Source organism: Capricornis sumatraensis, chromosome 5 (genome assembly GCF_032405125.1).
Source record: "Capricornis sumatraensis isolate serow.1 chromosome 5, serow.2, whole genome shotgun sequence".
NCBI classification, from domain to species: Eukaryota; Metazoa; Chordata; class Mammalia; order Artiodactyla; family Bovidae; genus Capricornis; species Capricornis sumatraensis.
The window spans coordinates 69,520,792-69,547,683 of record NC_091073.1 but is presented as its reverse complement, the minus strand read 5'-3'; the positions used below and the strand labels follow the sequence as shown (position 1 = coordinate 69,547,683).

At 40.6% G+C, this 26,892-nt stretch overlaps 1 protein-coding gene and 1 non-coding gene across 3 annotated transcripts in view; both read right to left on the bottom strand.

Moving 5' to 3' along the window:
• Positions 1-26,892, bottom strand: part of PDE1C (phosphodiesterase 1C) — a 539,914-nt gene that overhangs the window by 11,335 nt on the left and 501,687 nt on the right. For both annotated transcript variants that reach the window (XM_068972561.1, XM_068972562.1), the window contains one exon: positions 8,160-8,228. In XM_068972561.1, coding sequence (XP_068828662.1) covers positions 8,160-8,228 — 69 coding nt within the window. The remainder of the gene's footprint in view (positions 1-8,159; positions 8,229-26,892) is intronic.
• On the bottom strand, positions 2,458-2,529 carry TRNAW-CCA (transfer RNA tryptophan (anticodon CCA)). The gene has a single exon. It is a non-coding gene; the product is annotated as a tRNA-Trp (tRNA).

The window sequence follows — 26,892 nt, the reverse complement described above, 5'->3', positions numbered from 1 at the left end:
AGCTTGTGTATTATTCTACATGTACATCTGAAGATGGGGAGTGTAAGGCTAAATCTCTGTCCTTTGCTCACACCAACAATGACCTCTGTCAGAAGAAGCCTGACATTTCTTTAGGGTTCTAGAGCTCTGAAATGCTACATCTCCACATAACAAATGCGCTTTGCTCTACTCCATAGTAAGAATGGCAACTGGTTTCCCTTAAATGGAGCTCAAGGTAAAAGGCAATTGTAAAGAGACCACTCGGGGGAATCTTCACTTAAAGTTAAGACAATGCAGGGGAATTCCATACACAGAGCACTCGGCGGGCTACTGTCCATGGCGCTGCAAAGATTCAAACATGACTGAGTAGCTAACACTTTCATTTTTCAGGGCCCCTGCACACCCCAAAATTGTGCTTGAAATGGGTACATACATAACTAATCTAATCCCAGGCAGAATACGGTTATGAAAGAAAGACTGTTCCAATGTGGACTGACATCAGCTTTTACTCCTGAAAGTGAAACTCTGCTAACTTTGGGCAAGCTGTTTATCTGAGTATGCCTCAGTTTACTAATCTGTGAAATGGACATTATAGTACCTTCCTTAGAGGTTGTTGTGAGGATTAAATGGGATAATATGTGTGAGGAACCTACCACTGTCCCTGATATTTGATAGATGTGCAATACATATCAAAGCATTTATTGTTAAAAACCTGTATTACATAAGATAAGAAATTACCATTTCTGAAGTTAATCACTCAATAACTTACAATACACATAATAGTTTGTTTTTTTTTTATAAACCACATAAGCTTCCTAAAATGTCTTCAGACCTCAGGGCTGGTCAGTTCTCTTCTGAGGAATCCTCTGGCTGGACATTTATCCGTAGTCCCCTAGAACAGGACACACAACAATGTCATTGAGCCAGCTGGCATCTCAACACACAAACTCTTTCTACATCAGGCAACGGAGATTAGAAGCAGAGCCGCATCTATTGCCAACACTACCGTGCAAGCCAGCAACTGCATACACAGGGGCAATCAGCTATCTGCACCCATGGATGATTACGGTACTGTACCTGTCCAACTAAGGATCACTTCAGGACAGTGATGTGACCAAGGCTCCCGGGGGTATCTGCTTAGAAGCCACTGATTAGACTCCATCCTTAGCAGTCATGACTGGAAGTGAAGTTCTGGGCCACTCCTCCAGCGAGAGCCAACATTTGCTCAGCTCTCCATCACTTATGGCCCACCCATGGAGCTTGATGGGGATTCACAAGCCCCATGGGGGTACAGTTGAAGTTGGCACTAGAAAAAATTGGCTGCAGGTGCTATTACTTTACCAAAGAAGAGTCATTTTGCTTTAGATGTGTAAGAAATCCAGGTGATGTCCCCAGAGCAGTTTCTTGGTGCTGGCATTTCAGGAAGAAGCGTTCTTAATTTCAGCAACCACACAAGCAGTTCTTTAAAGTAGTGGCACCTGGTGGCTTCAGGATTGAAGCACGTGACTAACAAAACTGTCTTGGAAGACAGTCACAGATTTTTCACTTAAGAAATTCTTTAATATACACTATTTGAGCATATAGAAAAGTAGGATTAATAATAAAATGAACACATATGTACTCTCAATAGTTTAATAAAATCTTAACATTTGCAAATTTTTTCAAATATTTGTTTAAAGAGATTAAATAAAAAGGTGAAGTTAAATAACTCCCTTCCATGGGGGCTTCCTTGCTGGCTCAGATGGTAAGGAGTCCACCTACAATGCAGGAGATCTGGGTTCGATCCCTGGGTCAGGAAGATCCCCTGGAGAAGGAAATGGTAACCCACTCTTGTATTCTTGCCTGGATAATTCCATGGACAGAGGAGCCTGGCAGGCTACAGTTCTTTGGGACAGGACTGAGCAACTAACACTTTCACATACCCTTCCATGATGTTTCTCTCCCCTTTCTCAAAAACTTATCTAGAATTTGATGTTTATTATTCCAGTGCCTATAGTCATTTAGTGATTGCATTTATATGCATTCACAAAATGTCTAATTTTTTTTTTGCTAGTTTTAAAAGATAATGTAAATTGTATTAGATGGTATAAATCTTATTGGAACTTCTTTCTCTTGCCCATCATTATGTTGAGCCTTATTTGTCATAGCAAAAAATGGAAACCCACCATCAAAAGAAAAATGATTAAATATTCTGTGGCATATTTGTGTAACAGAATGTTGCACAGATGTTAAAGTGGACGTTTTTCAAAGAACTAGCCTTACATTTTGCATGTAATTTCTTTTGCCACACATTAGCAAACTTTCTTGGAGTTTTTCTTTAAAATTTGGCTCTTAAAGCAGGATGAAGTGAAGTGAAGTCGCTCAGTTGTGTCTGACTCTTTGTGACCCCATGGACAGTAGCCTACCAGGCTCCGCCATCCATGGGATTTTCCAGGCAAGAGTACTGGAGTGGGCTGCCATTTCCTTCTCCAGGGGATCTTCCCAACCCAGGGATCGAACCTGGGTCTCCTGCATTGGAGACAGATGCTTTACCATCTGAGCCACCAGGGAAGCCTCTTAAAGCAGGATAGGGCTTGATTTTGTTTTCTGTACTTTAGTATCAGAGTTTAAGCCATTTGAAATTATTGTTATTAGTGATAATTTAAACTAATTTTACTAGAGTATAGTTGTTTTACAATGTTGTGTTAGTTTCTGCTGTACAGAAAAATGAATCAGTCATATATATACACATATCCACACCCTTTTTGGATTTTCTGTTCATTTAGGTCACCATAGAGAATTGAGTAAAGTTCCGTGTGCTATATATACAGTAGGTTCTCATTCGTTATCTATTTTATACATGGAGTGTGCATATGTCAGTCCCAGTCTCCAATTCATCCCACCCCTCCTTCCCCCTTGGTATCCATACATTTTTTTTTCTCTACTTCTGCTTTGCAGATAAGTTCATTCATATTGTTTTTCTAGATTCCACATATAAGTGATATTATCCGGTATCTGTTTTTCTCTTTCTGACTTACTTCACTCCATACTACAATCTCTAGGTCCATCCATGTTTCTGCAAATGGCACAGTTTCATTCCTTTTTTGTAACTAATATTCCAGTGTATATATGCACCACATCTTCTTTATCCTTTCCTCTGTTAATGGACAATTACTGATATTTTTGGACTTGATTCCACTATCTAATTTTGCTTTGGTTTTGGACTTGATTCTACTATCTAATTTTAAAATCATTCTTTATTCCTTGCTTCTTTTATTTTCTCTTCTGCCTTCTAGTAAGTAGATACATTTTCTATATTCCCTTTCTTTGATGTTTATTCACTGATTTAGATGCTGTAAGTTATACTTCTATTATTTTATTGATGATCCACAAAGGAAATGTGGAAATGTCAATTGTAAAAAAGTTACAAAATTACAAGCTCTGTCCAAAGACAGATTAGATCTTAGCATTCCATAACTCCCTCTTTTTTTTTTTTTTCCGTAACTCCCTCTTAAGTAACTCCTCTACCTTCTACCACTTCTGTTCCCTATTTTAACACAAAAAATGGACATTATGTTTATGGTGACTAGTTACATATACAAGTTGCTTTATTTATTTGTATGCTCACCATTAATTCCTGTCTCTTACACTTTGCTTTTGGATTCACTTTTCTTCTTCTTGAAGAATATCACTTAATGCTTCTTTAGTGAGGTCTGTGAGTGGTAAATTATGCCATTGTATACCTAAAATGTTTTTACATTGCCTTCATTCATAACTAATAATTTAGTTACTATATAATGCTTGATTTCCCCTAAGCATATGAAAGATATATCTTCATTGTCTTCTGGCATCTACTGTTGCTGTCAGCTGGTTGTAATTTTATTATAGGTAACCTGCTTACAGATCCCCTGAACATAACCAGCTTCTCACAGCATTTAACATTTTCTCACACTTGACATAATTTGGAACAATCTCACACAATGCATTTAGGTATGGATTTGGTTTTACCTATGTATGGCAGGAGAAGGCGATGGCACCCTACTCCAGTACTCTTGCCTCAAAAATCCCATGGATGGAGGAGCCTGGTAGGCTGCAGTCTATGGGGGTCTCTAAGAGTTGGATATGACTGAGCATCTTCACTTTCGCTTTTCACTTTCATGAACTGGAGAAGGAAATGGCAACCCACTCCAGCATTCTTGCTTGGAAAATCCCAGGGACGGGGGAGCCTGGTGGGCTGCCATCTATGAGGTCACACAGAGTTGGACACGACTGAAGTGACTCAGCAGCCGCAGCAGCAGCAGGTATGGCAAGTGAGGTGCATTTCTTGTCTAAGAATTTGAGCCTTTAGAGTTGTTTATCTATATTTGATGCTCTTTCATTTTCAAAACTGAGATAAAATTCACATACCATATAATTCATCATTTTAAGTATACAGTTCAGTGCTTTTTTTTATTATATTCACAAGGTTGTGCAATCATCACCAATACTTAATTATAAAACATTTTATTCACCAATTAAAAAATCCCATGCCCAAGAGAATTCACTCTCCATTCTTCTCTCTGCCAGCCTCTAGCAACCACTGGGCTTCCCTGGTAGCTCAGATGGTAAAGAATCTGCCTGCATTGAGGGAGACCTGAGTTCAATCCCTGGGTTGGGAAGATGCCCTGGAGAAGGGAACAGCTACCCACTCCAGTATTCTTGTCTGGAGAATTCCATAGACAGAGGAGCCTGGTGGGCTACAGTCCATAGGGTTGCAAAGAGTTGGACATGACTGAGCGACTAACACACACACAGCAACCACTAGTCTATGTTCTGTCTCTATCGATTTGTCTATTCTTCCCATGTCACATAAGTGGAATCTTAGAGTATGTGGCCATTTGTATCTTCTTTGTATTTCAAAAAAATGGAATCATATCTTTCACTTAGCAAGATGTTTTCAAGGTTCATCCAAGATGTAAAATGTATCAACACATTTTTCCTTTAGTATGCCAAATAGTAATTTATTGTATGGATATACCACATTTTGTTAACATATTCATCAGTCAGTAGACGTTTCGGTTGTCTCCACTCTTTGGCTATTATGAGTAACATTACTATGAATATTTGTGGACAAGTTTCTGTATGAACATACGTTTTCAGTTCTCTTAGGAACATACTTAGGAGAGAAACTGTTGGGTCTTATGGTTACTCTAAGATTAACATTTTAAGGAATTGTCACTCTAGTTCCCCAAGTAGTTGAGTCGCACCATTTTACATTCCTGGTTGCAATGTATGATGGTACTAATCTCTCTACATCATTGTCAACACGTGTTCTTATCCATCTTTTTAACTCTTGCCCTTCTAGTGCAGGTCAAGTGGTATCTCATTGTGGTTTTGATTTGCATTTCTGTAGGGACTGATGATGTTGAGTATCTTTTCACATTCCATCTGTATATCTTGTTTGGAGAAATGTTTCTTCAAATCTTTTGCCCAGTTTTAATTATCCTGTTTATCTTTTTACTGTGGCATTAAAAGAATTCTTTACATATTCTGGATACTAAATCCTTACCAGATATACGATTTACAAATATTTTCTTTCATTCAGTATATTTTCTTGATAATGTAATGTTTTTAATTTTAATGAAGTTGTATTATCAATTATTCTTTGATTGCTTGCACTTTAAGAATCATATCTAAGAAACCATTGCCTAACTCAAGCTTATAAAGATGTTTTCTTCTAAGAGTTTTATGGTTCAAGCTCTTTTTTAAAACTATGATTCCATCTCTACAATGTGTTTGGTATAAAGTCCTCAGGACTATGTTCCAACATTAGTTCTCTTTTTAATTGCATTTTACCTTGAGTTTATTCTATTAACTGTGTTTCTCTTTGTTTTTTAAAACGTGAATGCCTTCATGTTTATTTGCTTTTTTAAATTTCATATTTTAGATTGCTTCTTTTGCATATCTCTGTTCTTATTTGGTTTCAACACAATTTTACTTTATTGTTTGTAAAGATTTTTATTCCTCCACTTGGCTCTTTGAGTATCCTAAAACATTATATTTTAAGTTGCTTGCTGGCCTGTACCAAGAGCTTGTAAAGGTGTATTTGTATTGTGGGAGTTAACACATGACGTTGGTGAGACTGGAAGGAGAAACAGTGGGCTGATCATTGTTAAGAGTGAGGTGGAGGGTATCTGCTAAACAAACCATGAACTCTGAGCCCAACGCCCAAATTGGGACCACTTGAGACTGCCGAACTAAAGCCAAAGACAAGGTGTTGAGGCTCTAACTCAGAGGTCTTAGAAACTCAGCAGGCCAGCAATAGGTCCCCATTCAACAGATGGGAACCAGGTCAGCTCTGCGTGTTCTCACAGGTGTCCAGGATGACATCAGAGATCCCACCTGCCCAGGAATATTCCGAATTTACAAAGAAGAACAAACACCATCACCACACACTAAAGTTGTTGGTTTAGAGCTGTTTTCCTCCTAATTACTATAATTCTAACACCACAATAACTACAAAAGGGACATGACGAAATGGACTTTCAGAGACTACAGAGCAGGGTCTACTCAATGCTAATACTCAATACTAAAAAGCAGTCAGTATAGTCGTATAGCTGTACGTTAGTTTAGTTGATATCGATCCAAACACCAAGATGAGCCTTCTTTAGAGGACAGTTGCTTTCTATCTATTCATAAATTAAACTGGATAATGCTCACTCATACAGCAGTACACCCAGCCTCCTAAGCATTAATGAGCACACAATGTATGCTTGTCGTCTGAGTGGGCACTGGGACATAAAGGAATAAGACAGTCCTCACCCTCGAAAAAGCCGCCGATCAATGGTTAAAGGACTAATAAGCAAATCATTGTAAGTCAGCACTAAGTCTACCTAGATGATCTGGAGAGACTGCAAAAAGAAATTAACCAGGGAAGAAAAGCATAGAGAGCATTACAGGCAGAGTGAGAAAGGCAAGAAAGTTCAAGGGTTCCTTGGTGGACTCTGAGTTTCAGTTGTTGGATGGGGCTGCGGACATGGCAGAGGTTGAAAAAGCAAACAGATGTAGATTATACTTAATCTAAGCTGCCACTGATTGTAAAGTGATCTATTATTTCATGTACAACCAAGAAAAAGTGCTGCTAATTCAACTGTAACATGCCAAAGATTGCAAAAGATTCCTATTTCCGAGGAGCTAAAATGCAAGGTACTTTCCTTCTATGAATGGATGAAATACAGCAATTCCCCAAAGAAGCAACATAAAAGATACATTAATATTAGAAAACAGATTTTTTAAAAGATGAAATAATGCAAACACAATATGGATATAATTTTTCTTATCAAATTAATGAAGTACTAATGTTAGCATTAGCAAGAGCACAGTGAAAGGTCAAACATTGCTAAAAGTACAAAATAATACTACTTTTCTGGAAGTCATATTGACAATAATGGGTCAAGAACCTAAATAGATACATACTCTTTGAGTCAGTAATTCTACATACAGGAATCTGCCCTAAATCCATACTTGCAGATTCAGAAGAAGATTTATATATCAGAATGTAAAGTTATTAATGATAAAGAGGCAAGTTATATAAATGCCAGATTATTGATGAATACAGTTGGCCCTTGTATCTACAGATGTGGAACCTGCAGATTCAGAGGGTTAACTGTAGGTGATTAGAGCAACCATGAATCCTGGCATCTGAGTGGAGTCCTGAATCCAATTCCCCATGGATACGGTATATAAATAAATTGTAGTATCATCATATGAAATGTTAGTCAACCACTTAAATATTTTAAAAATATTTAATACCTGGGAGAAAACTTATGATATAATGGTGAACTTTAAAAGGGAGGAAACAAAGCTGAGATTTGACCCCAGGTCTGTCTCTCTCACCAAAGGTTCACACTCCTCCCCTAGCACCATCTGCCTCTCAAAGAAACACCTGTACAGCATGTCCAGATGAACATTAAGGAAGATCACAATTCTGCTCTTTCCATCTGTGAGCAGGAGATTGTAGACCAACTATGAATATGATGTCCATTTTTGGAAGAGCATTACAATGGGATGACAGAGACAATGCCCTCTGCTAACATAGGGTCGACTAGATACACAAGGGGCCAGATTGCCCACTTATCAACTGCTAAACTCAACTCATGAGAAAACAGTTCTTTCTGCTGTCTGTTATCACCTACGATTATGAGGCAATGCCGTTTACCCACCTGGCAAGGTAAGGCGACTCGTGGAGCTCGTGCTTGGGGCAGGTGAGCCCTGAGAATGCTTCTTTGTGCCTATAAAGAGGAAAAAGAGGATAAGAAAGAATAGGATTGTGGACAGATTTTTCAGACCAGTGAATGCTCATCTGTAACTTTATCAAATGACCTAAAAGTTTGGGTCTGAAAACAATGTTTAGAGGAAGGATGAGTGAGGTTATGGGAACAGGGAATATTCCATGATCCAGAAAAACCAGAAGCACAGCATTTATCTTTGTGCTTCTGATGGATCCCATTCTCCAGATTGGTCTGTTAGGGACCAACACACCTTTGAGCAGGCATGCACTTTAGGATTATCAGGAGAGTGTTCTAAATGTGCAGCTGCCTGAGCGCCAGCCCCAGAGATTCTGTGTTCACTGTACTGAGCCGGAGCTCCAGCATCCGGATTTTTAAAGCCCAGCCCAGGTGATGCTAATGTGCATCCAGAGTGGACAACTGTTGCCGTGAAAAGGAAAGTTTTGGATTTAGAAGGAGTCAGGGGTTGGTCTCTGCTTTGTCCCTCTAGCCTTTACTCTCTATTGGATCTCCAGCAACAGACTCGACTTCTCTGAAGCTTCTGAAGAGCTGTGAAGATGAAGGCTTCATTTGCAAAATGAGGGAAATAACAACTACATCAAAGTGTCCTGGTGAGAAACAAAGGGCTAGAGGTGTGTGTGAGTGCTCAGGAATTGTGAGAGACCACGCAAATTGGGGTTAGTGGGATCTATGGGTCCCCGCAGCTGGTGACAATGTCCCCATTGGGAAAGGGATTAACAGAGGTTCATGTTAACAGCTCAGTGGGCCATGAGGGAATCGAAAGACAGAGCCCTGGTTGGGGAACAGGAAGGAGAGAGCAAAACAAATAGGAGGATAAATTATTCTTCAAAAGAATATTTGCATGCGTGCGTGCATGTTTGTGTGTATGCTGCTGCTGCTGCTAAGTGGCTTCAGTTGTGTCCGACTCTGTGCGACCCCAGAGACGGTAGCCCACCAGGCTCACCCGTCCCTGGGATTCATATATGTATAAAAAACTGTATATACACACACATACACATATATATTATTTTATACATAAAAATACACATGCAAAACTCACATACACACTTATACCTAAATACATATATATTTTATCCATAAATGCAAATATTATTTGATTTTTCATTCCTTTACTTGGCCATCCAGAAAGGGGCAAAGATGCCTGGAGGCAAGAATCCTCCAGCATCATCCAGTCTGAGCTGGCAGAAATGCAGACAGAATTCTTAGGCAGAAGATAGACATGATTCCGGAGAAGGCAATGGCACCCCACTCCAGTATTCTTGCCTGGAAAATCCCATGGACAGAGGAGCCTGGTAGGCCGCAGTCCATGGGGTCGCTAAGAGTCGGGCACGACTGAGCGACTTCACTTTCACTTTTCACTTTCATGCATTGGAGAAGGAAATGGCAACCCACTCCAATGTTCTTGCCTGGAGAATCCCAGGGACAGAGGAGCCTGTTGGGCTGCCATCTCTGGGGTCACACAGAGTCGGACACGACTGGCAACGACTTGGCAGCAGCAGCAGACATGATTCAATGTCAAGGTATTTCTTTAACAAGTTTCCTGAACCTATGCAAACTTTCCATAAAGTCTACTTTCCATGCAGAGGCTTGGTGTGAGTGCAGGTTGTGTTAGTTTGAGTGAATACAGTCATGGGTAAAGATAACTAGAGAACATACTGACTAATCTTGAAATCAGGGGAAGCAGGAACTTGGGGAAAGAGTGAGGAGTAAGATTTCACTACCCTAGAATTCCTGGTAAGATGTGAAGAAGTACACGAGGGATGGTGTTTGAGATTGTTTCATTTTAGTCTTAAAGAACAGGGTACTACCCTTGACATTCGGTGTTACAGTTAATTATTATGATTATGATTAGCTGCAGTAGTAGTGTTAACAGTGTTAGTAGTGATAATAGTAAAAATAGAAAACACAACATTAATCCAAACACTTCAGACCCACAAAAGCTGTTAATTTGCATGAGGTGAGAGGTGTGACATCTGGCAGAACTTTAGGTCTTCATTTTCCAGGTTTCATAGATGCCCTGATGTCAGAGTTGGGTGATTTTTTATAAATACGGCTGCTAGGGTCCTTCCTTTCTTGAACTCACTGAAAGGAAACCTCAAGGGAATGGAGCCACTTGTTTGTAGACCAACAGGTTCTCCAGGTGAGTCTAATAATCATCCATCAAATGGGGGGCTCAAACACGTGAGCTGAATAGATTTACCCAAAGTGATATGTGGGGTCCAGGGCAGGGCAGCCTCACTGCACAACTCCAGGCAGCACTGTAGCCTACGTGGCGAATAGTGGAAGAGCCCTGATCCAGGGCGCTCCCGGGATGCAGACCCACAGCCATTCCTGACCCACCAGGAACAACCTGCGTCCCACTGGACCCGCCTCCACTGTGGGGAAGCCAGACTCAAAGTGTTTAGACCCCTACTCACGGGATGCTACACTTGTCTCACTATCCCTGTCAGATAGGGTTTCTCAACAGATGCACAGGGATATTTAGTTATGTCCCTCTTCATCGTGAAGGCTGTCCTGTGCATAGCAGTATGTTTAGGAGAAACCCTAGCTTCTATCTCTGCGTGTGAGCAGCACCTCCCCATTGTAATAATCAAACACAGCCTCCAGACACTGACAAATGTCCTCTAGGAACAAAACTGCCCTCAGTGAAGAACCACTGCTTTAGGAGGGGAGGCAGAGTTTAGGGTTTTGTACTCAGAGGTGTGATTCACAATTTGGCCACTTGGTCATTAATAGCAGTCACTGACACATACCAGGCAGCCACCATGTTCCAGGCACTGGATTAGTTAGGGACAAGTCAATGTACATTAGTTGTAGCTGTCTTTCCTAACACTAATTCTCTGATGATAAAATGATTCCTCATTTATGGAGTTTTGGAAACAAGGCCTGTGAAAGTAATTTGCACAAAGTTACTGAATGTTGAGGGACAAAATTTAAGCCAAGATCCTTCAGAGTTGAAACGGAGAGAAACTTCTCTCCATGTCTCTTGCTATTTCTTAAACAATCCATTACCCAGGATTCCATCAAGTGCTGAATTCCTAAATTTGCCTACATGTAAGAACAACCTGGGATCATTATTTTAACAAAAAGGAGAAACAAAACCAGGCTCCCTGGCCTGGCTGAACACTACCGGGTCAGCATTTCTGGGGAAGCCTAAATATGTCACAAGTGTTCCAGTGATTGTCTGCCCTCCAATAGATGAGGGTGAGAGGCTTGTGGAAGCTCCCTGATGGGAGGGACTGGCTGTGGGGAAAACTGGGCCTTGTTCTGGTGGGCATGGCCTGCTCAGTAAATCTTTAATCCAATTTTCTGCAGATGGGTGGAGCTGTAGTTTAGCTTTCGACCATTATATCTACTACTGTGGGCAGGAATCCCTTAGAAGAAATGGGGTAGCCATCATGGTCAATAAAAAAGTCCGAAATGCAGTACTTGGATGCAGTCTCAAAAAACAGAATGATCTCTGTTCATTTCCAAGGCAAACCATTCAATATCACGGTAATCCAAGCCAATGCCCTGATCAGCAATGCTGAAGAAGCTGAAGTTGAATGGTTCTATGAAGACCTACAAGACCTTTTAGAACTAACACCCAAAAAAGATGTCCTTTTCATTATAGGGGACTGGAATGCAAAAGTAGGAAGTCAAGAAACACCTGGAGTAATAGGCAAATTTGGCCTTGGAATACAGAATGAAGCCGTGCAAAGGCTAATAGACTTTTGCCAAGAGAATGCACTGGTCATAGCAAACACCCTCTTCCAACAACACAAGAGAAGACTCTATACATAGACATCACCAGATGGTCAAAACTGAAACAAGATTGATTGTATTCTTTGGAGCCAAAGACGGAGAAGCTCTATACAGTCAACAAAAACAAGACCGGGAGCTGACTGTGGCTCAGATCATGAACTCCTTATTGCCAAATTCAGACTAAAACTGAAGAAAGTAGGGAAAACCACTAGACCATTCAGGTATGACATAAATCAAATCCCTTATGATTATACAGTGGAAGTGAGAAGTAGATTTAAGGGACTAGATCTGATAGACAGAGTGCCTGATGAACTATGGATGGAGGTTTGTGACACTGTACAGGAGACAGGGATCAAGACCATCACCATGGAAAAGAAATGCAAAAAAGAAAAATGGCTGTCTGGGGAGGCCTTACAAATAGCTGTGAAAAGAAGGGAAGCAAAAAGCAAAGGAGAAAAGGAAAGATACAAGCATCTGAATGCAGAGTTCCAAAGAATAGCAAGAAGAGATAAGAAAGCCTTCTTCAGCGATCAATGCAAAGAAATAGAGGAAAACAACAGAATGGGAAAGACTAGAGATCTCTTCAAGAAAATTAGAGATACCAAGGGAATATTTCATGCAAAGATGGGCTTGATAAAGGACAGAAATGGTATGGACCTAACAGAAGCAAAAGATATTAAGAGGAAGTGGCAAGAATACACAGAAGAACTGTACAAAAAAGATCTTCATGACCAAGATAATCACGATGGTGTGATCACTCGCCTAGAGCCAGACATCCTGGAATGTGAAGTCAAGTGGGCCTTAGAAAGCATCACTATGAACAAAGCTAGTGGAGGTGACGGAATTCCTGTTGAGCTATTTCAAATCCTGAAAGATGATGCTGTCAAAGTGCTGCACTCAATATGCCAGCAAATTTGGAAAACTCAGCAGTGGCCACAGGACTGGAAAAGGGCAGTTTTCATTCCAATCCTAAAGAAAGGCAATGCCAAAGAATGCTCAAACTACCAAACAATTGCACTCATCTCACATGCTAGTAAAGTAAGCTCAAAATTCTCCAAGCCAGGCTTCAGCAATATGTGAACTGTGAACTTCCAGATGTTCAAGCTGGTTTTAGAAAAGGCAGAGGAATCAGAGATCAAATTGCCAACATCCACTGGATCATGGAAAAAGCAAGAGAGTTCTAGAAAAACATCTGTTTCTGCTTTATTGACTATGCCAAAGCCTTTGACTGTGTGGATCACAATAAACTGTGGAAAATTCTGAAAGAGATGGGAATACCAGACCACCTGACTTGCCTGTTGAGAAACCTATATGCAGGTCAGGAAGCAACAGTTAGAACTGGACATGGAACAACAGAGTGGTTCCAAATAGGAAAAGGAGTATGTCAAGGCTGTATATTGTCACCCTGCTTATTTAACTTCTATGCAGAGTACATCATGAGAAACGCTGGGCTGGAGGAAGCACAAGCTGGAATCAAGATTGCCGGGAGAAATATCAAGAACCTCAGATATGCAGATGACACCACCCTTATGGCAGAAAGTGAAGAGGAACTCAAAAGCCTCTTGATGAAAGTGAAGGAGGAGAGTGAAAAAGTTGGCCTAAAGCTCAACATTCATGAAACGAAGATCATGTCATCCAGTCCCATCACTTTATGGGAAATAGATGGGGAAACAGTAGAAACAGTGTCAGACTTTATTTTGGGGGGCTTGAAAATCACTGCAGATGGTGACTGTAGCCATGAAATTAAAAGATGCTTACTCCTTGGACGGAAAGTTTTGACCAACCTGGATAGCATACTGAAAAGCAGAGATATTACTTTGCCAACAAAGGTCCGTCTGGTCAAGGCTATGGTTTTTCCAGTGGTCATATATGGATGTGAGAGTTGGAATGTGAAGAAAGCTGAGCACTGAAGAACTGATGCTTTTGAACTGTGTTGGAGACGACTCCTGAGAGTCCCTTGGATTGCACGGAGATCCAACCAGTCCATCCTAAAGGAGATCAGTCCTGGATGTTCACTGGAAGGACTGATGCTAAAGCTGAAATTCCAATACTTTGGCCATGTCATGTGAAGAGTTGACTCATTGGAAAAGACCTTGATGCTGGGAGGGATGGGGAGAGGGAGAAAAAGGGGACGACAGAGGATGAGATGGCTGGATGGCATTATCGACTTGATGGACTTGAGTTTGCGTGAACTCCGGGAGTTGGTGATGGACAGGGAGGCCTGGCGTGCTGCAATTCATGGGGTGCAAAGAGTCAGACACAACTGAGTGACTGAACTGAACTGAGGGGTAATGGTGGTAATGATGACCTCCTTTAAAAGAACTTATGCAAAAACACCAGGCCTCCCAGTCCTCCCAGGACTGTTTTAGTCAATGCCCCTGACCCCACAGCAGGCCACTATGGATCCAATATCGTTCCACACCTCTGCCAGACTCCCAAGCGTACACAGGCAAGTCTGGCTCAGTCTCTTGTGGGGTCACTGCTCCTTTCTCCTGGGTCCGGGTGCATGCAAGGTTTTCTTTGTGCCTTTCAAGAGTCTCTGCTTCCCCAGGCCTGTGGAAGTTCTGTAATCAAATCCTGCTGACCTTTAAAGTCAGATTCCCTAGGGATATTTAGTCCCTTGCTGGATCCTCAGGTTGGGAAGTCTGCTGTGGAGCCTAGAACTTTCAGAGCAGTGTGAGAACTTCTTTGGTATAACACTTCTCCAGTTTGTCAGTCACCTGCCTGATGACTAGAGTGGGGCTAATGGCGACCCCCTTCAAGAGGACTTAAGCCACACCCTGCACTTCCCAGGACTATTGTTGCTAGAGCCTCTGTCCATGCAGGAGGCCGCTGCTGACTCATGCCTCTGCAGGAGACCCTCAGACATTCAGAGGCAGGTCTGGCTCAGCCTCTTATGGGGGTCACTGCGTTCTTCCTTCAGTCCTGGTGCACACAAGGTTTTCTTTGTGCCCTCCAAGTGTCACAATACGAAAAGGCAAAAGAACAACCCGGGATCATTATTTCAACAAAAAGGAGAAATAAACCCAGATTCCCTGGCCTGGCCAAGCACTACTGAGTCAGCATTTCTGCAGGAGCCTGAATGTGTCACAAGTGGTTCAGCTGATTCTGATGTTTAGGGAGGCTTGGGAAACCTTGTATGACAGAAATTCCCTTCTTTTCCTCTAACTGCTGGAAAACATGGCACTCTGATTTCCACAGATATGCTCATGAGGCTGACAGGTCAAATGTGCTGTGACCTAAATGAGCACTTAAGAGCCAGCAAAGCACCGAATAATGACAAGCTTTCAATGGTGTTAATTATAGACACGTTTGCTATTGCCAGGTTATTTCATAGAAATGCTTGGCACAATTACAAAATCACCTATTAGATACTCCCAAAGTCTGAAGCTTGATGGCGTTTTCTTGGGGCAGTTTTTCATTCTCTTGATGTCTCCTTTGCAGACAGTGAATGAGACAGGAAACTCTGGGGGCCATGGTCAGTGGAAAAGCAGAGCTGCGAGCCCTCTAGCAATGCTGCTATTTTCTATGCATGCCTGATGAAATGCCCAGTATATCAGGAAAGGGGAGAAACCATGCACACCTCTCCTAATCATGAATCGTAAACAGGTGGCAGGCAGAGACGTGTAAAATAAACCTGTTGGTGATTTCTCTGGACCATCAGGCAGCCCCATGGACCACTGGGGGTGGTTAGGCTCTGAGTCAGTCTCCCATAGGCTCCCTGTTAATTCAGATTGTGTCCCTGAAATTATTTTCCACCCAGAAGCCCCCAAATTACCTATCACTTTACTCCAAGTTCCATTTGTGGGAATAATATTCACTTACTAAATACTCACTCACTTATGTTTCACTTACTAAAACCCTCCACCCCTCCCTTGCTCCCATTCCCAGGGAAAACATCAGAAACTGAGCTGGAAGACCCACCCACTTCCGGATCAGCTTCCCAACTGTCCACCAGCCTTCCAAGCTGGCAGATGCATAGACGTCGCTCTGGGATGTATTGCAGACATCTACCTGGGGTGCTGCTCAGCAAGCGACTCAGAATTCACTCTGTGGGTGCTTTCAAAGCTGGCTCAAGATTAGGATGGTCTGGGAGTTTTACAGAAAATATGCTGATCCCTGGGCCCTCCCACCAGGAATGATATTTCAGTGATTGCTGGGGGGGGGGGGGCGGTGCTGGGGAGTCTGTTCCACAGCCTTGAGTGAGGAGCAGCACCCCAATGAACACCTCTGAAGACATTTCTTTCAGCCGTCGGGGGAGGCACTTTCTACTAAGCAATGGGTGTGCTTTGTCTTAATGGATGATATGAATCTTCTAAATGGGTTCTTTTCATTTTCATTTCAGTTTCCAGGAAACGCAGATCCAATTTATGGCCTAATGCTGGGAACTGGGGAGGCCCGTTCAGCCTGCATGACTGTCTACTAATGTTCTTTCCCTGGTTAGCTCTCTCTACACAAGCTCAACTTCCTGCCTCTGGTTTTCTTCTGCATTCTTCATTTTTTAAAAAATGGTTAAATCTATGTGATTTTAGAATTCTGAAATATTTTATAAATGAGGTAAGGAACATAAAAACACAAATAACTACATCAGTCCTGACAATGTGCTAATTTCCATTTTCGTCATCTATAAAAATCTTAAACCATTGATTTTGGGACATAACTGTGAGGACCAAGTGAAAGTACTTAGCAAGCTGTGACATGCAATGGAGTGTTTGTCATTAGTTTATATTCAAAAGAAAATGTGTGTGTGTGTGTGTGTGTGTGTGTGTAACACAGCTAACATGTCCTCTGAGCAAGAGAAGCACTTTAAGGTCATACATTACACTGTCCTTTACCAACAGCATGTGAATGTTCAAGAAGTAAACAGCCCGATCAGTCAGCTCGGGGCAGAAATGTCATCACTGCAGCCTGTGTGACTGGAAGTATCTTTTGACAAAAAAATAGCTATCAGATATTTCAAATTAATGTCCTTGGTTGGTTTAGTTAAAGGGCAATGAATCCAATTCATCAGGAGTCTGGAGAAGAGGACAGTGATGGAAGTGACAACTGAGGCGGCCTGTCTAGGGGCAAAGATACACACCTAAGACTCAGGATGTGAGGTTAGCACTCAATCCAATGATTGGCAGCCTGACTTCAAACAAATAATTTCCCTTCTGCAAAGTAGGATTAGCACAACCAGGTCCAAGCCTGCTGGGAAAGGGTGATTAAAGAGCCCTTGGGACCCAGCATCATCATTTGTCATGTAACAATGCTGCTACAACACAAGGGGTCCCAAGATGAGGTGGGTGTCTGTCAGCCCACTCTCTTTTAGCATATCACAGTGTCTGCCTTTAGGATACATTCAACCTCTGATAGCCATTGCTGAGAACATCTACCAACGTTCTCTCCATGTTCCATTTGGAGTTGGGGGGTGGCAGAGATCAACAAGCCAGAATGAATGGTCATCTTCTCTGCAGCCTTGACAAAATGGCCTCAAGAGAAGTCCACGTTCTGCTTAGGCCTGTGGAATCTCTAAAAGTTTGGAGGGCTCCAACCTCCTGTACTTTCCTAACAATTGTTTTCCAACAGTGGATAAATTAGAGCAGCATAGTCAGAATGTCTGATGACATTTCTCCTCTACAATACAACCACCATGAATACCATGTTTGCTTTTTGGGGACTTGATCTCTGTTCATCACAAAGAAAAATGATCAAAAACATAAGAGCTATTCAAATATCATATGCTATCTTGATAGAGCTGTTTTAATATTTAAGTATGACTTGGGATTGGGCATAGAATAAGCAGTCTGAAATAAAGCACCTAAAAATTTTTCCAATGGAGATATTCAGAAATGTGACAAAGCTCTAAGTACAAAGAGCCCTGTTGTTGTTATTTACAACTGCAGAAAATAAAAGCATGTAACTTAACTGTCCAACAGCAGAGAGGTAGTTAAGTACACTATGCTACAGCCACAAAATGAAAACTTACATCGCAACTGAAATTACATTAATAAAGAGTTTTTTAAAAATGGGATTATGCTTACAATCCAATGTTAAGTGAATATATCAATACAAAATTAAATAAAATACACTGTATGGTCTCAACTGTGTAAACACATATAGCAAAAGACCATAAGGAAATAGAGTAAAGAACTGACAATAATTGTTACATGGGTATTACAGTGATTTTATTATACTTCTCTATATTTTTCAACTTTTTTTTTTTTTTTTTGCTTTCAGAAAAAAAAGAATAAAAAAGAAACGTGTTTTAATGCATGACGAACACATCTGCTTGGGAGGAACACCACAGCCTCTTTAGTCAGAATAATAACCCAGTGGAGTTACTGTAGGAACAATATACAGAGGTGGCCCAGACAAGGGTGCAGTAATTATCTAATATGACCATCACCACTAAGGGGTGCCTCTTAGGAGACAGGCTGGATACCATTCATGTATATATGCTCACAAATAGGAGTAATGACTATTCACTAGTCAGACTCCTTATGTTTGCTGCTGGAGAGAAAGAAAATATTGTCAGGTAGCCTTTTAAAGTGAAGGAGAAGGAAAAAAAATGTTTATAGAGTTCGAAAACTAGCATTGTAGGAGTGTAAAACCATATCATGGTACCCAGAAGAAAATCAAACATATGAAAGCCAGTCTAGTTCCTGGAACACTGACATTTCTTATGCCTCCAAGGAGCTTCTGATAGTCCATCCACTCACTTCTCAAAAAAGATTATACGAGACGTGATACACTGTGTATATCTTCAGTGTGCAGGCAAAAGCTCTTGGTACCTGGGTACTGCGTGGCATTTGGAGGAATACAAAAGAGACAGATGGCTGAGTGAGTCTGGACAGTCTCATGTCTGGGACAGAACATGGACAGCAATGAAAAATATTAAAATGAAGATAAACAGCCTTTGCATTTTTCAAATTCCAATAGAGAGGTTAACTCATTGTTTTTATTTGGTAATCAGAACATACAAGTACTTATTCATCACTAGATGCTGGGGGGAAATTATACATTGAGGGACTGTCAGCCTTCATCTGTGCGATAAAGATTTACAATAAACACATAATTTATTGAGAGCAGTTTAGCATATTCTGTTTTACATGAATCCTTGTGACTTATTTGTGCATTTAGAGATGTAATGCTATGGCATTTCAATAGTTTCTTTTAGTACAAATGAGCATCATGAGGAACAAAACACTCTTTAGAATGGATGGTCATTCTCTTGCAAATTTCAACCTGCATTTTATCTGCTAGAAACATATTTCATATCACAGAAGTACATTCTATCGTTGCCATAAAACACGAAGTGCATTTCATCATCCTCACTTTTGGAAGAACTTTCTCAGAACATATCCAGAAATGCCTTCCTTATTCCTACAAAGAACTACTTTTTCAGCATGATTTGGATTGAGGTTCAAGATTTTGATTCTGCTTGCCTCCTTCTTTTGAGTCTTATTAAACATTCCTGATTTTAATCCAGACAACTCCCCCCAAATCCAGCCAAACAGTAGCAAAATCTCAGACTGAGGAGATGAGCTGAGTTATCCATTCATACATGGTCAGTGCCCTAATGAAAAACAAGGTCTACAGACCCATGGTGAGGACATAACATCCTAAGGAGAAAAACTCTGCACAAAAATTGTGCCCTAGACTGAGGGGAGATGGTAGAAGTTGCCTTGTTTAGTCGCTCAGTCGTGTCTGACTGTTTCGCGACCCCATGGACTGTAACCTGCCAGGCTCCTCTGTCCATGGGATTTTCCAGGCAAGATTACTGGAGTAGGTTGCTATTCCCTTCTCCAGGGGAATCTTCCTGAACCAGAGGTGGAACTTGCGTTTCCTGCACTGTAGGATTCTTTATCTCTGAGCCACTTTATATTAGCTCAAAGTGAGTCACCTTGCTTCGGGTAATTGATCTCCGATGAGGATTTCCTTTTTCCTGCTTCCTTTCCCTTAACCATTCCTTCTTCCCCATCTGCCCTAACCTCATCCCTGGCCCACAATATGTCCTCATGTGGATTACAATGGAACAAGATCATCTTGTTTTTTCCTTATTTTGTGTTTCTATGTGCTAAAAAGATGCTGCAAGCAGAATGGCTTGCCTGGGCAGAGGCAAAAGAAGGAATTTGCAAAAGGTAGAAAAATAAGAGAAGAAAATAAGGGAAAGGTGAAAGAAAGGGTATGAAAAAGATACAGGAAGGAATCTGGCTGTACAGTGGGCACCAGAGTTGATAACCTAATTGAGCTCTACAAATGAAAACAGGAATTATTTTTAAAAAATTTTTACAGCATATAAAATTGTATAAAAATATCATCAAAGCAAGAAAAAAAAGGAAAACGTGTACAGTTCTATCTCTAGAATCAGTTACTGGACAATACCTATGACTGGTAGTTTTTTTTTACCATAAATCTATGTATATTGGTATATGACTATATTCTGTACCATCACACATATACCCATTCAAAGACAAGGACAGTAGCACACAAATACCTACTTCAAGATAGATCACCACAGAGAAGCAAAGAATATGACTCCAGGGCAATCTATTTAAAAGTTATTCCATAGCCAATGGGTTTCTGTCAGTTCAGAAGCCAGCTCCCATGAAGATACACAGGTGTGGTTCAGGAAACATGACTGAAGCTGACCAGAGCTGACTGCCTCCAAAATGGCACTGACTGGCTTACCGCAGCCAGCATTTTATTCCGAGACTGTGAGATCTCTGCAACAGAGACCCTGAGTGAAGGGAAGGGCCCACACTCCACCCCCTGCTTCTCCTGGTTCAGTGGATATCCACCTAGGCTGGGTTCAAGTTAAGTCAGCCACTGTCTTCTGCTTGAGAACAGAAGCCAGAATAAATGTCAACTCATTTCAAATATGTCTGCCAATGTTTTAAAGAAAAAAAAATGGATGAGGTGGAGGAGCATTAATTAAAATAATCGGGAATTAATGTTTAAACTGACGTTCATGAATCTTCCAGTCCGGGTTTCCCACTGCACCCAGACTGAAATTGTTCAATGTGAACAAGCTATCTTTTTTGATGAGACAATTTTTATTTGTTGTAGGTTTCCTAGAGGAGCACCAAGTCTTTTGCAGATGTCCAATAGAAACATGCAGAGGAATTCTTCTTATTTTTCTAAACCTCCCTGAACCCAAATTCACTTATTAGATACACCCTGTCTAAGGTTCTATAGGCTTGTTTACCAATTCTAACTCTACTGTCATCTCTGTGCCCACCAGCACTCTTGATGCGAGGAAAACCTTAACAAGTGAAATCTGGTCTTGGCAGGTAGTGTGTCTTTTGGTTCTCGGGGGGATATTTTATACAAATACAGTGCTGTTCATTACAAGCTTTTCATTAAGTTCATTTCCTTAAATGATAAAGTGAAGTGAAGTCGCTCAGTCGTGTCCGACTCTTTGCGACCCCATGGACAGTAGCCTACCAGGCTCCACAGTCCATGGGATTTTCCAGGCAAGAATACTGGAGTGGGCTGCTTAATTGCGGATCACTGTCAATGAATTACAAATATTGCTTTCCACTTATTCATACAGAGGATCCAATATAATATCATTATTGTAACATTATTTAACATCCAATTTTGCTCAGTACTATGGAGACCATAATATTGGCAGAGCACTGATTCCCCACATTGCACATATACAACCTTCTATTCACTTGTAACATTTCAAATGTTACAACTTGGATTATAAATAAACCCACTGGTAATGGTGTTATTATCCCTTTTGGAAGAGCATTTTCATATAATCCTGTTTTGGCTTGCTTTTAGATTTTTCATTTGTTTGCTTTTCTTAAACCCAAAGACCATAAAGAAGTTTTAGTTGTTGGTTTTGTTTTTTTTTTTCCATAAATTTGGCTCTGATAATTTTCCCTGGACTACTTTGAATTTCCAGTCCCTTATAAGAAGTTGTGTCACTAGGGTAAGAAGATAAGCCTTTAGCAATGTGCCTGACATCTAGAAAACGCTGAATGAATTTTCAGGCAAATGTGAACTTTGTTCGCACTCACAGGTAGCTAGTGGAATTCAGCTGGACAGTTCGGCACGTGTTTCCTGAAGGCTGCCTGTGTGCCAGGCACTGCGCTGGGCAAGTGCTGCAACTCCTGTCGGGATGTGTGGGGATCGTGGAATCAGAATGAAGTATACTCCCTGAAACCCCCTTTTTTGGGAAAATACTACTACATACATAGGTTTTAATCTCAGAATCTTCTCTCCTTATGAGAGAAGATTTGGGGCCTTTTTTTCTTTTCTTTTCTTTTCCTCTTTACTCCATGGGGAATGTTATGAAATCATTTCTATCATGAAAGTCTCTGCTCAGAAGTTAAGAATAGAAGAAAATATATTACATATTCTTCCTATTTATCTATCTAAAGAAAAGTGATCCATGACAGAAGTGATATTAAAAACCAATATGCTTACTCCTAAAATATGGATTGGTCTCCATAGTTTTACCTGCTCTCTGCCTCACATTCTGTGATAATATTGCTCTCTACTTTTTATTTTTCATACTTACTAGAGGCATCATTTCAGGTGGAGAATATAATGCAATGGTTTTAACTCTGAAAATGGAATGAACCGCTGCACTGCATTGTTTTTTGGCTCTTGATATCATTTTATTGTTTAAGCATATCAGGTCCTTAATGTGAACCTGTCCGAAAGCTTTAATGGTTTTTCAAAGCTCCAGGAATGAAATGGACAAAGGAAGAAAATCCACTTGAATTTAATGGGTTAGAAATGAATCTCTTGCCTGCTGCGATAAGCAACTAGGGCTTTAGAAAGGTTGGTGTGAATAAAAGCTGGAACAAAGTGCTGCCTATGGAAGGGGTATTATGGCACCAAAACGTACCACATCAGCAAAATGTGGCTGTAAAGCTACTTGGTGACATGGGGACCCAAACTTCAGGGGCTAACTCAGTGGCTACATGTCACTTTCCACCCAGGAGCACATAGAACTGGTGGTTTGTCACTGGTTGGAATGTCCCTAGTACTCTCCCCACATACCAATTAATTGTGAACTCAGGTGTGTAAGTCTTTGCTTTTTATGTGACAACAGAGTAAGATGTCATAATCCATGCAATGGAGAAATGTGCATCCCACATTGCTGCTCAACTTGGAGGAAGCTGTCTGTGTCAAAAGAAGGGAAAAGACCACAGAGAGTAAGCTAGAACTCTGGAAATACTGGTGATACAGGCAATACTGTTGGCTAACCAGCTCCAGTATCAATTTATAGCACAGTAATACATTTTTAAATTATAAAAACAGATAATTTTGCTTTTTTACTCAATGTCCCTTCAAAACACTGTTTAAGGATTTAAAAATAAGAGTTACATGGAGCTAATTTTTTATCACACTGAGAGTTCCAAGCAGAGTGATATCTTGAATAAAATTCTCTTCCCTCTTTTTTCCAGCTAAATTAATGACTTAAAGCAAATGAAAAACATTTCTGTCTTTATTGGTGCTAGAAAAAAATGGCTATATTCCTATTTCATTTTCAAATATTGTTTAGTCTTGTGTGTTAGAGTATAAAAGGGAAGCTGTAGGCATTGTATTTTGACTGGCTGCAAAGCTATATGTAGAAAAATACAGAATTGAAATGAGGTCAGAGGTTCAAGTTCCAAGGTCAAGAACTGGCATGCACTGGTTGTATTTCATGCCTGTCTAAAACCATCTCAAACAGCAGTTTGCAAATCAATGTCCCGTGCACTGGAGTTCATAGGCATGTTTTCTTTGGCTAGCACAGTGTTTATACATTTCCAAATTAGTTGCCAACACTAAAAAAATTTGGAGAGGGTTTATAGAAAATCTTAGATATCTTGGCCCCTTATTCCTACTTAATCTCTCAGCTGCCAGCCACTGCCCTGGTGGGGCAGCGCACACCCTCCCCATTCCTCATAGCCCCCACTGCCTCTCTGATACCGAGGCCCCTGACTGCCATTTATCACAATCACTCTGATATTATGGCTTGTTTCACTCATTTACCTGACCGGCCAGGCTTCTGATTTGAATGTGTAATCACTTGATTTACTGTGGTCACTGTTAGGAAAAGAGGAGGAGCAACAGAAAAACCTGTGTTCTTACCAAGCAAAATGTAAATCTGACCTAAGAACCCTGCTCGAATGTCTGTACACCACTGTATTCTGTACCACAGGGTTCTCCAAACCTTTCTGTTGGGGAATATTTCAGTGAGACAAAAGGCCTTGTAGACTATATATGCAGTCTCTTTCTTTCTGTCTGAATACCAGCATTTTGCCTTCATATTGAGAGGATTCTTTTGCGTGTCTTTGTGCTTTTCTAATGTGGAAATTAAATTTGCAAAGAGGAATATACTTAAGCCTATCATCTAGTTCTCTCTGTTCCTCTCTGATCCTCCTCCATCACCAGCATAGTCATGTGATTTCTCCTTAGGAAGGCCTCAGAGATTCCTTTGTGAACAACAACCACACCGTAAGGATCAGTTTCATCCACATCACACCATTTAAATCCACAAAATTACTTGATTTGCACTCCACTGGATCTCATGTGTGACTTGGTTTCAGGGGGCTGTATCTTTATTCTCTTTCAGGGCTACATCTACTATCCTTATTTTTGATTTGTGCTATTAATCATCTCCTATCTTGTACTTCTAAAGGCTCACTAGAATGAAAAAAAAATTATTGAACATATCTCCCTGATACTAATTCCCTTGGTGCTTCCCTGAATAGAAAGAAGAGTGATGAAATCAAACCACAGATATTCAAAAGAAGAGAACCAGCCCGTGGTAAAAATTTCAGTAACCACATAGTTAGGATACCCAGTGAAAACACTGGGTTTACTACCTGAACAACATGGTCATGAGCTGAAACATTCAGGTTTATATTAATGAATACACATGTAAATTAAGCGTCAAATAAAGAAAATCTCCTTTTTTATAAAACAAAAAGAATTTCAAATTACACAAATGGAAAGAAAAGCATGAGAACAATTTCTAAGTCTGAAAGGAAATGAGAAAAAAGGATGCCTCTAACTCAGAAAATGAGCAACCAGAGAATGAAATTATAGTTTTCTCTGTGATGAAGGCCAGCTTGGCTACATCCACCATCAGTAACCAGTGCAAAAATAACAATATATAAAGAAATACAGTGGCAATTCCTGTGTGTGTGGCTTTCTCAGGCCTCTCTCAGCGTTTCCAGGATGTCCACTCCCACCAGGCCAGACAGGCGCCTTGAAAGCCAGGGCATTAGCAAAGAATTTCGAGGAAGTCCCTTCATGTTTCTGTGTGTACAAAAATCAGAATTGTGTTGCTTGCTTGGGCTGTGCAGGGGAAGGGGTGTTCCCCCAGAGTTCTAAGACCTCAAACCGGCTCCCAGGAAGTCATCTCCTAGAAGGAGATGGCATGAGAGAAGGCCAAGTGCGGGGGGACTTGTTTCTGAAAGTTGTACAACTTCCCCATATATGGGTCTTTGTGGAAGGAGAAGAGAATGAAGAAGCTCAGCTAAAATGATGCAAGACATTGGCAGCCTCTCTTATTGTCTATGAGGTGTGTTTTACTCTTCTGAATCTGAAAAAAAGAAAAAGAAAAAGAAAAGTGTCAATGCTGCCTTTCCCCCCCTTCTCCACCCTTCAGGTCTGAGAAGAAAATCTGAGGGACGAAAAAGGGGAGATCAATTACACATTTCAATACTTGTCATTGATATGTTCTTTGCAACACAATTGTTCTATTCATAAAGGAGAAATCTTAGTGGAGAATTTTAAACACTGGTTACTTTGAAAGTCTTTAATAATACTTGTCTTAAACTAGAGCATCAAATATTTGGTTCATGCAATATGGATATTAGGACATCTTATTTTGCAATCAGAATGACAATGACTGCCAGATCTGGTTAATTTGCCTCCAGCGTGGGCGAGATTGAAAGAAATCAGATTCACCTAATCCCAGTCATTTCCATAAAGCTATGTTCCTCTATCAGGATCCATAGCTATCTGCAGGAAGATGTTTCACACCTGACTAGAGACTCCCTGAAGGCAGGGAAAATATCTTTTTTATCTTTATAACTCTTCTTACATGTAGTGCAATGCCTCATACAGCATATGCTTAACAAATGCTTCCCTAAAAGATTCAAAGTAAGATAAGTCCCAAGTGAAATTATTTAGCAAATGGATAAATCACCTGAATTCTCTACTGGACCTAGAGTGAGGTGGCGGAACAAGACAAAGATTTTAACAGGACTCATTAATGGAAATAAACAATATTGGATTTATTTTCACCTGGTCTACTCTATAACATGCAACCCTCAGTGGACTTGGACAAGATTTCTATAAAGCAAGCAACAAATATTATTATGGTTGCTTCCCCTAAGTGTTGTGTGCTCTGTAAATCAGCATGCCTCACAGTGAGAGAGGGCTCTCTCCTGTGCAATGTTCCAGAGGGACAGGAGACTTTAAGAGGATAACATCATCATCTCCAGAAATGTTAGGAGTCATTGTAGGACAAGAAAATTTCCCTTCTAACTTTAAAGACAAAGATACTCTCCTAAACAAGACTGAGTTGAAATTAGGTACAAACTAGTCTGGAGACAGGAAAGCGCTTTCTGATCTATTGTAATTACAGTCAATTCTCAAATTTTTCAGGGGTCATTGATCCAGGCCTCCTGTGGTTCCTCTTTCCGCATTCTGGTCCTGTGTGTGTTTACTCTCCATTAGAACCTTCACGCACTTGGGAGAAATAATAGAGAAGAGAAAAACTTCTGGCCAACCACTTCACTCTGATTCTAGCAGGACCAGTGAGAGAAGTTGCCAGTTGCCTTATGGGAACTTGCCAGTGACAGAAAGAGATGAAACAAAAGCGGAAATCAAGGATTAGAAATTTTCCAATGTTTCTGATCATTTCTATGAAGTTTGGGCCAAGGGAGAACTGTAAGAT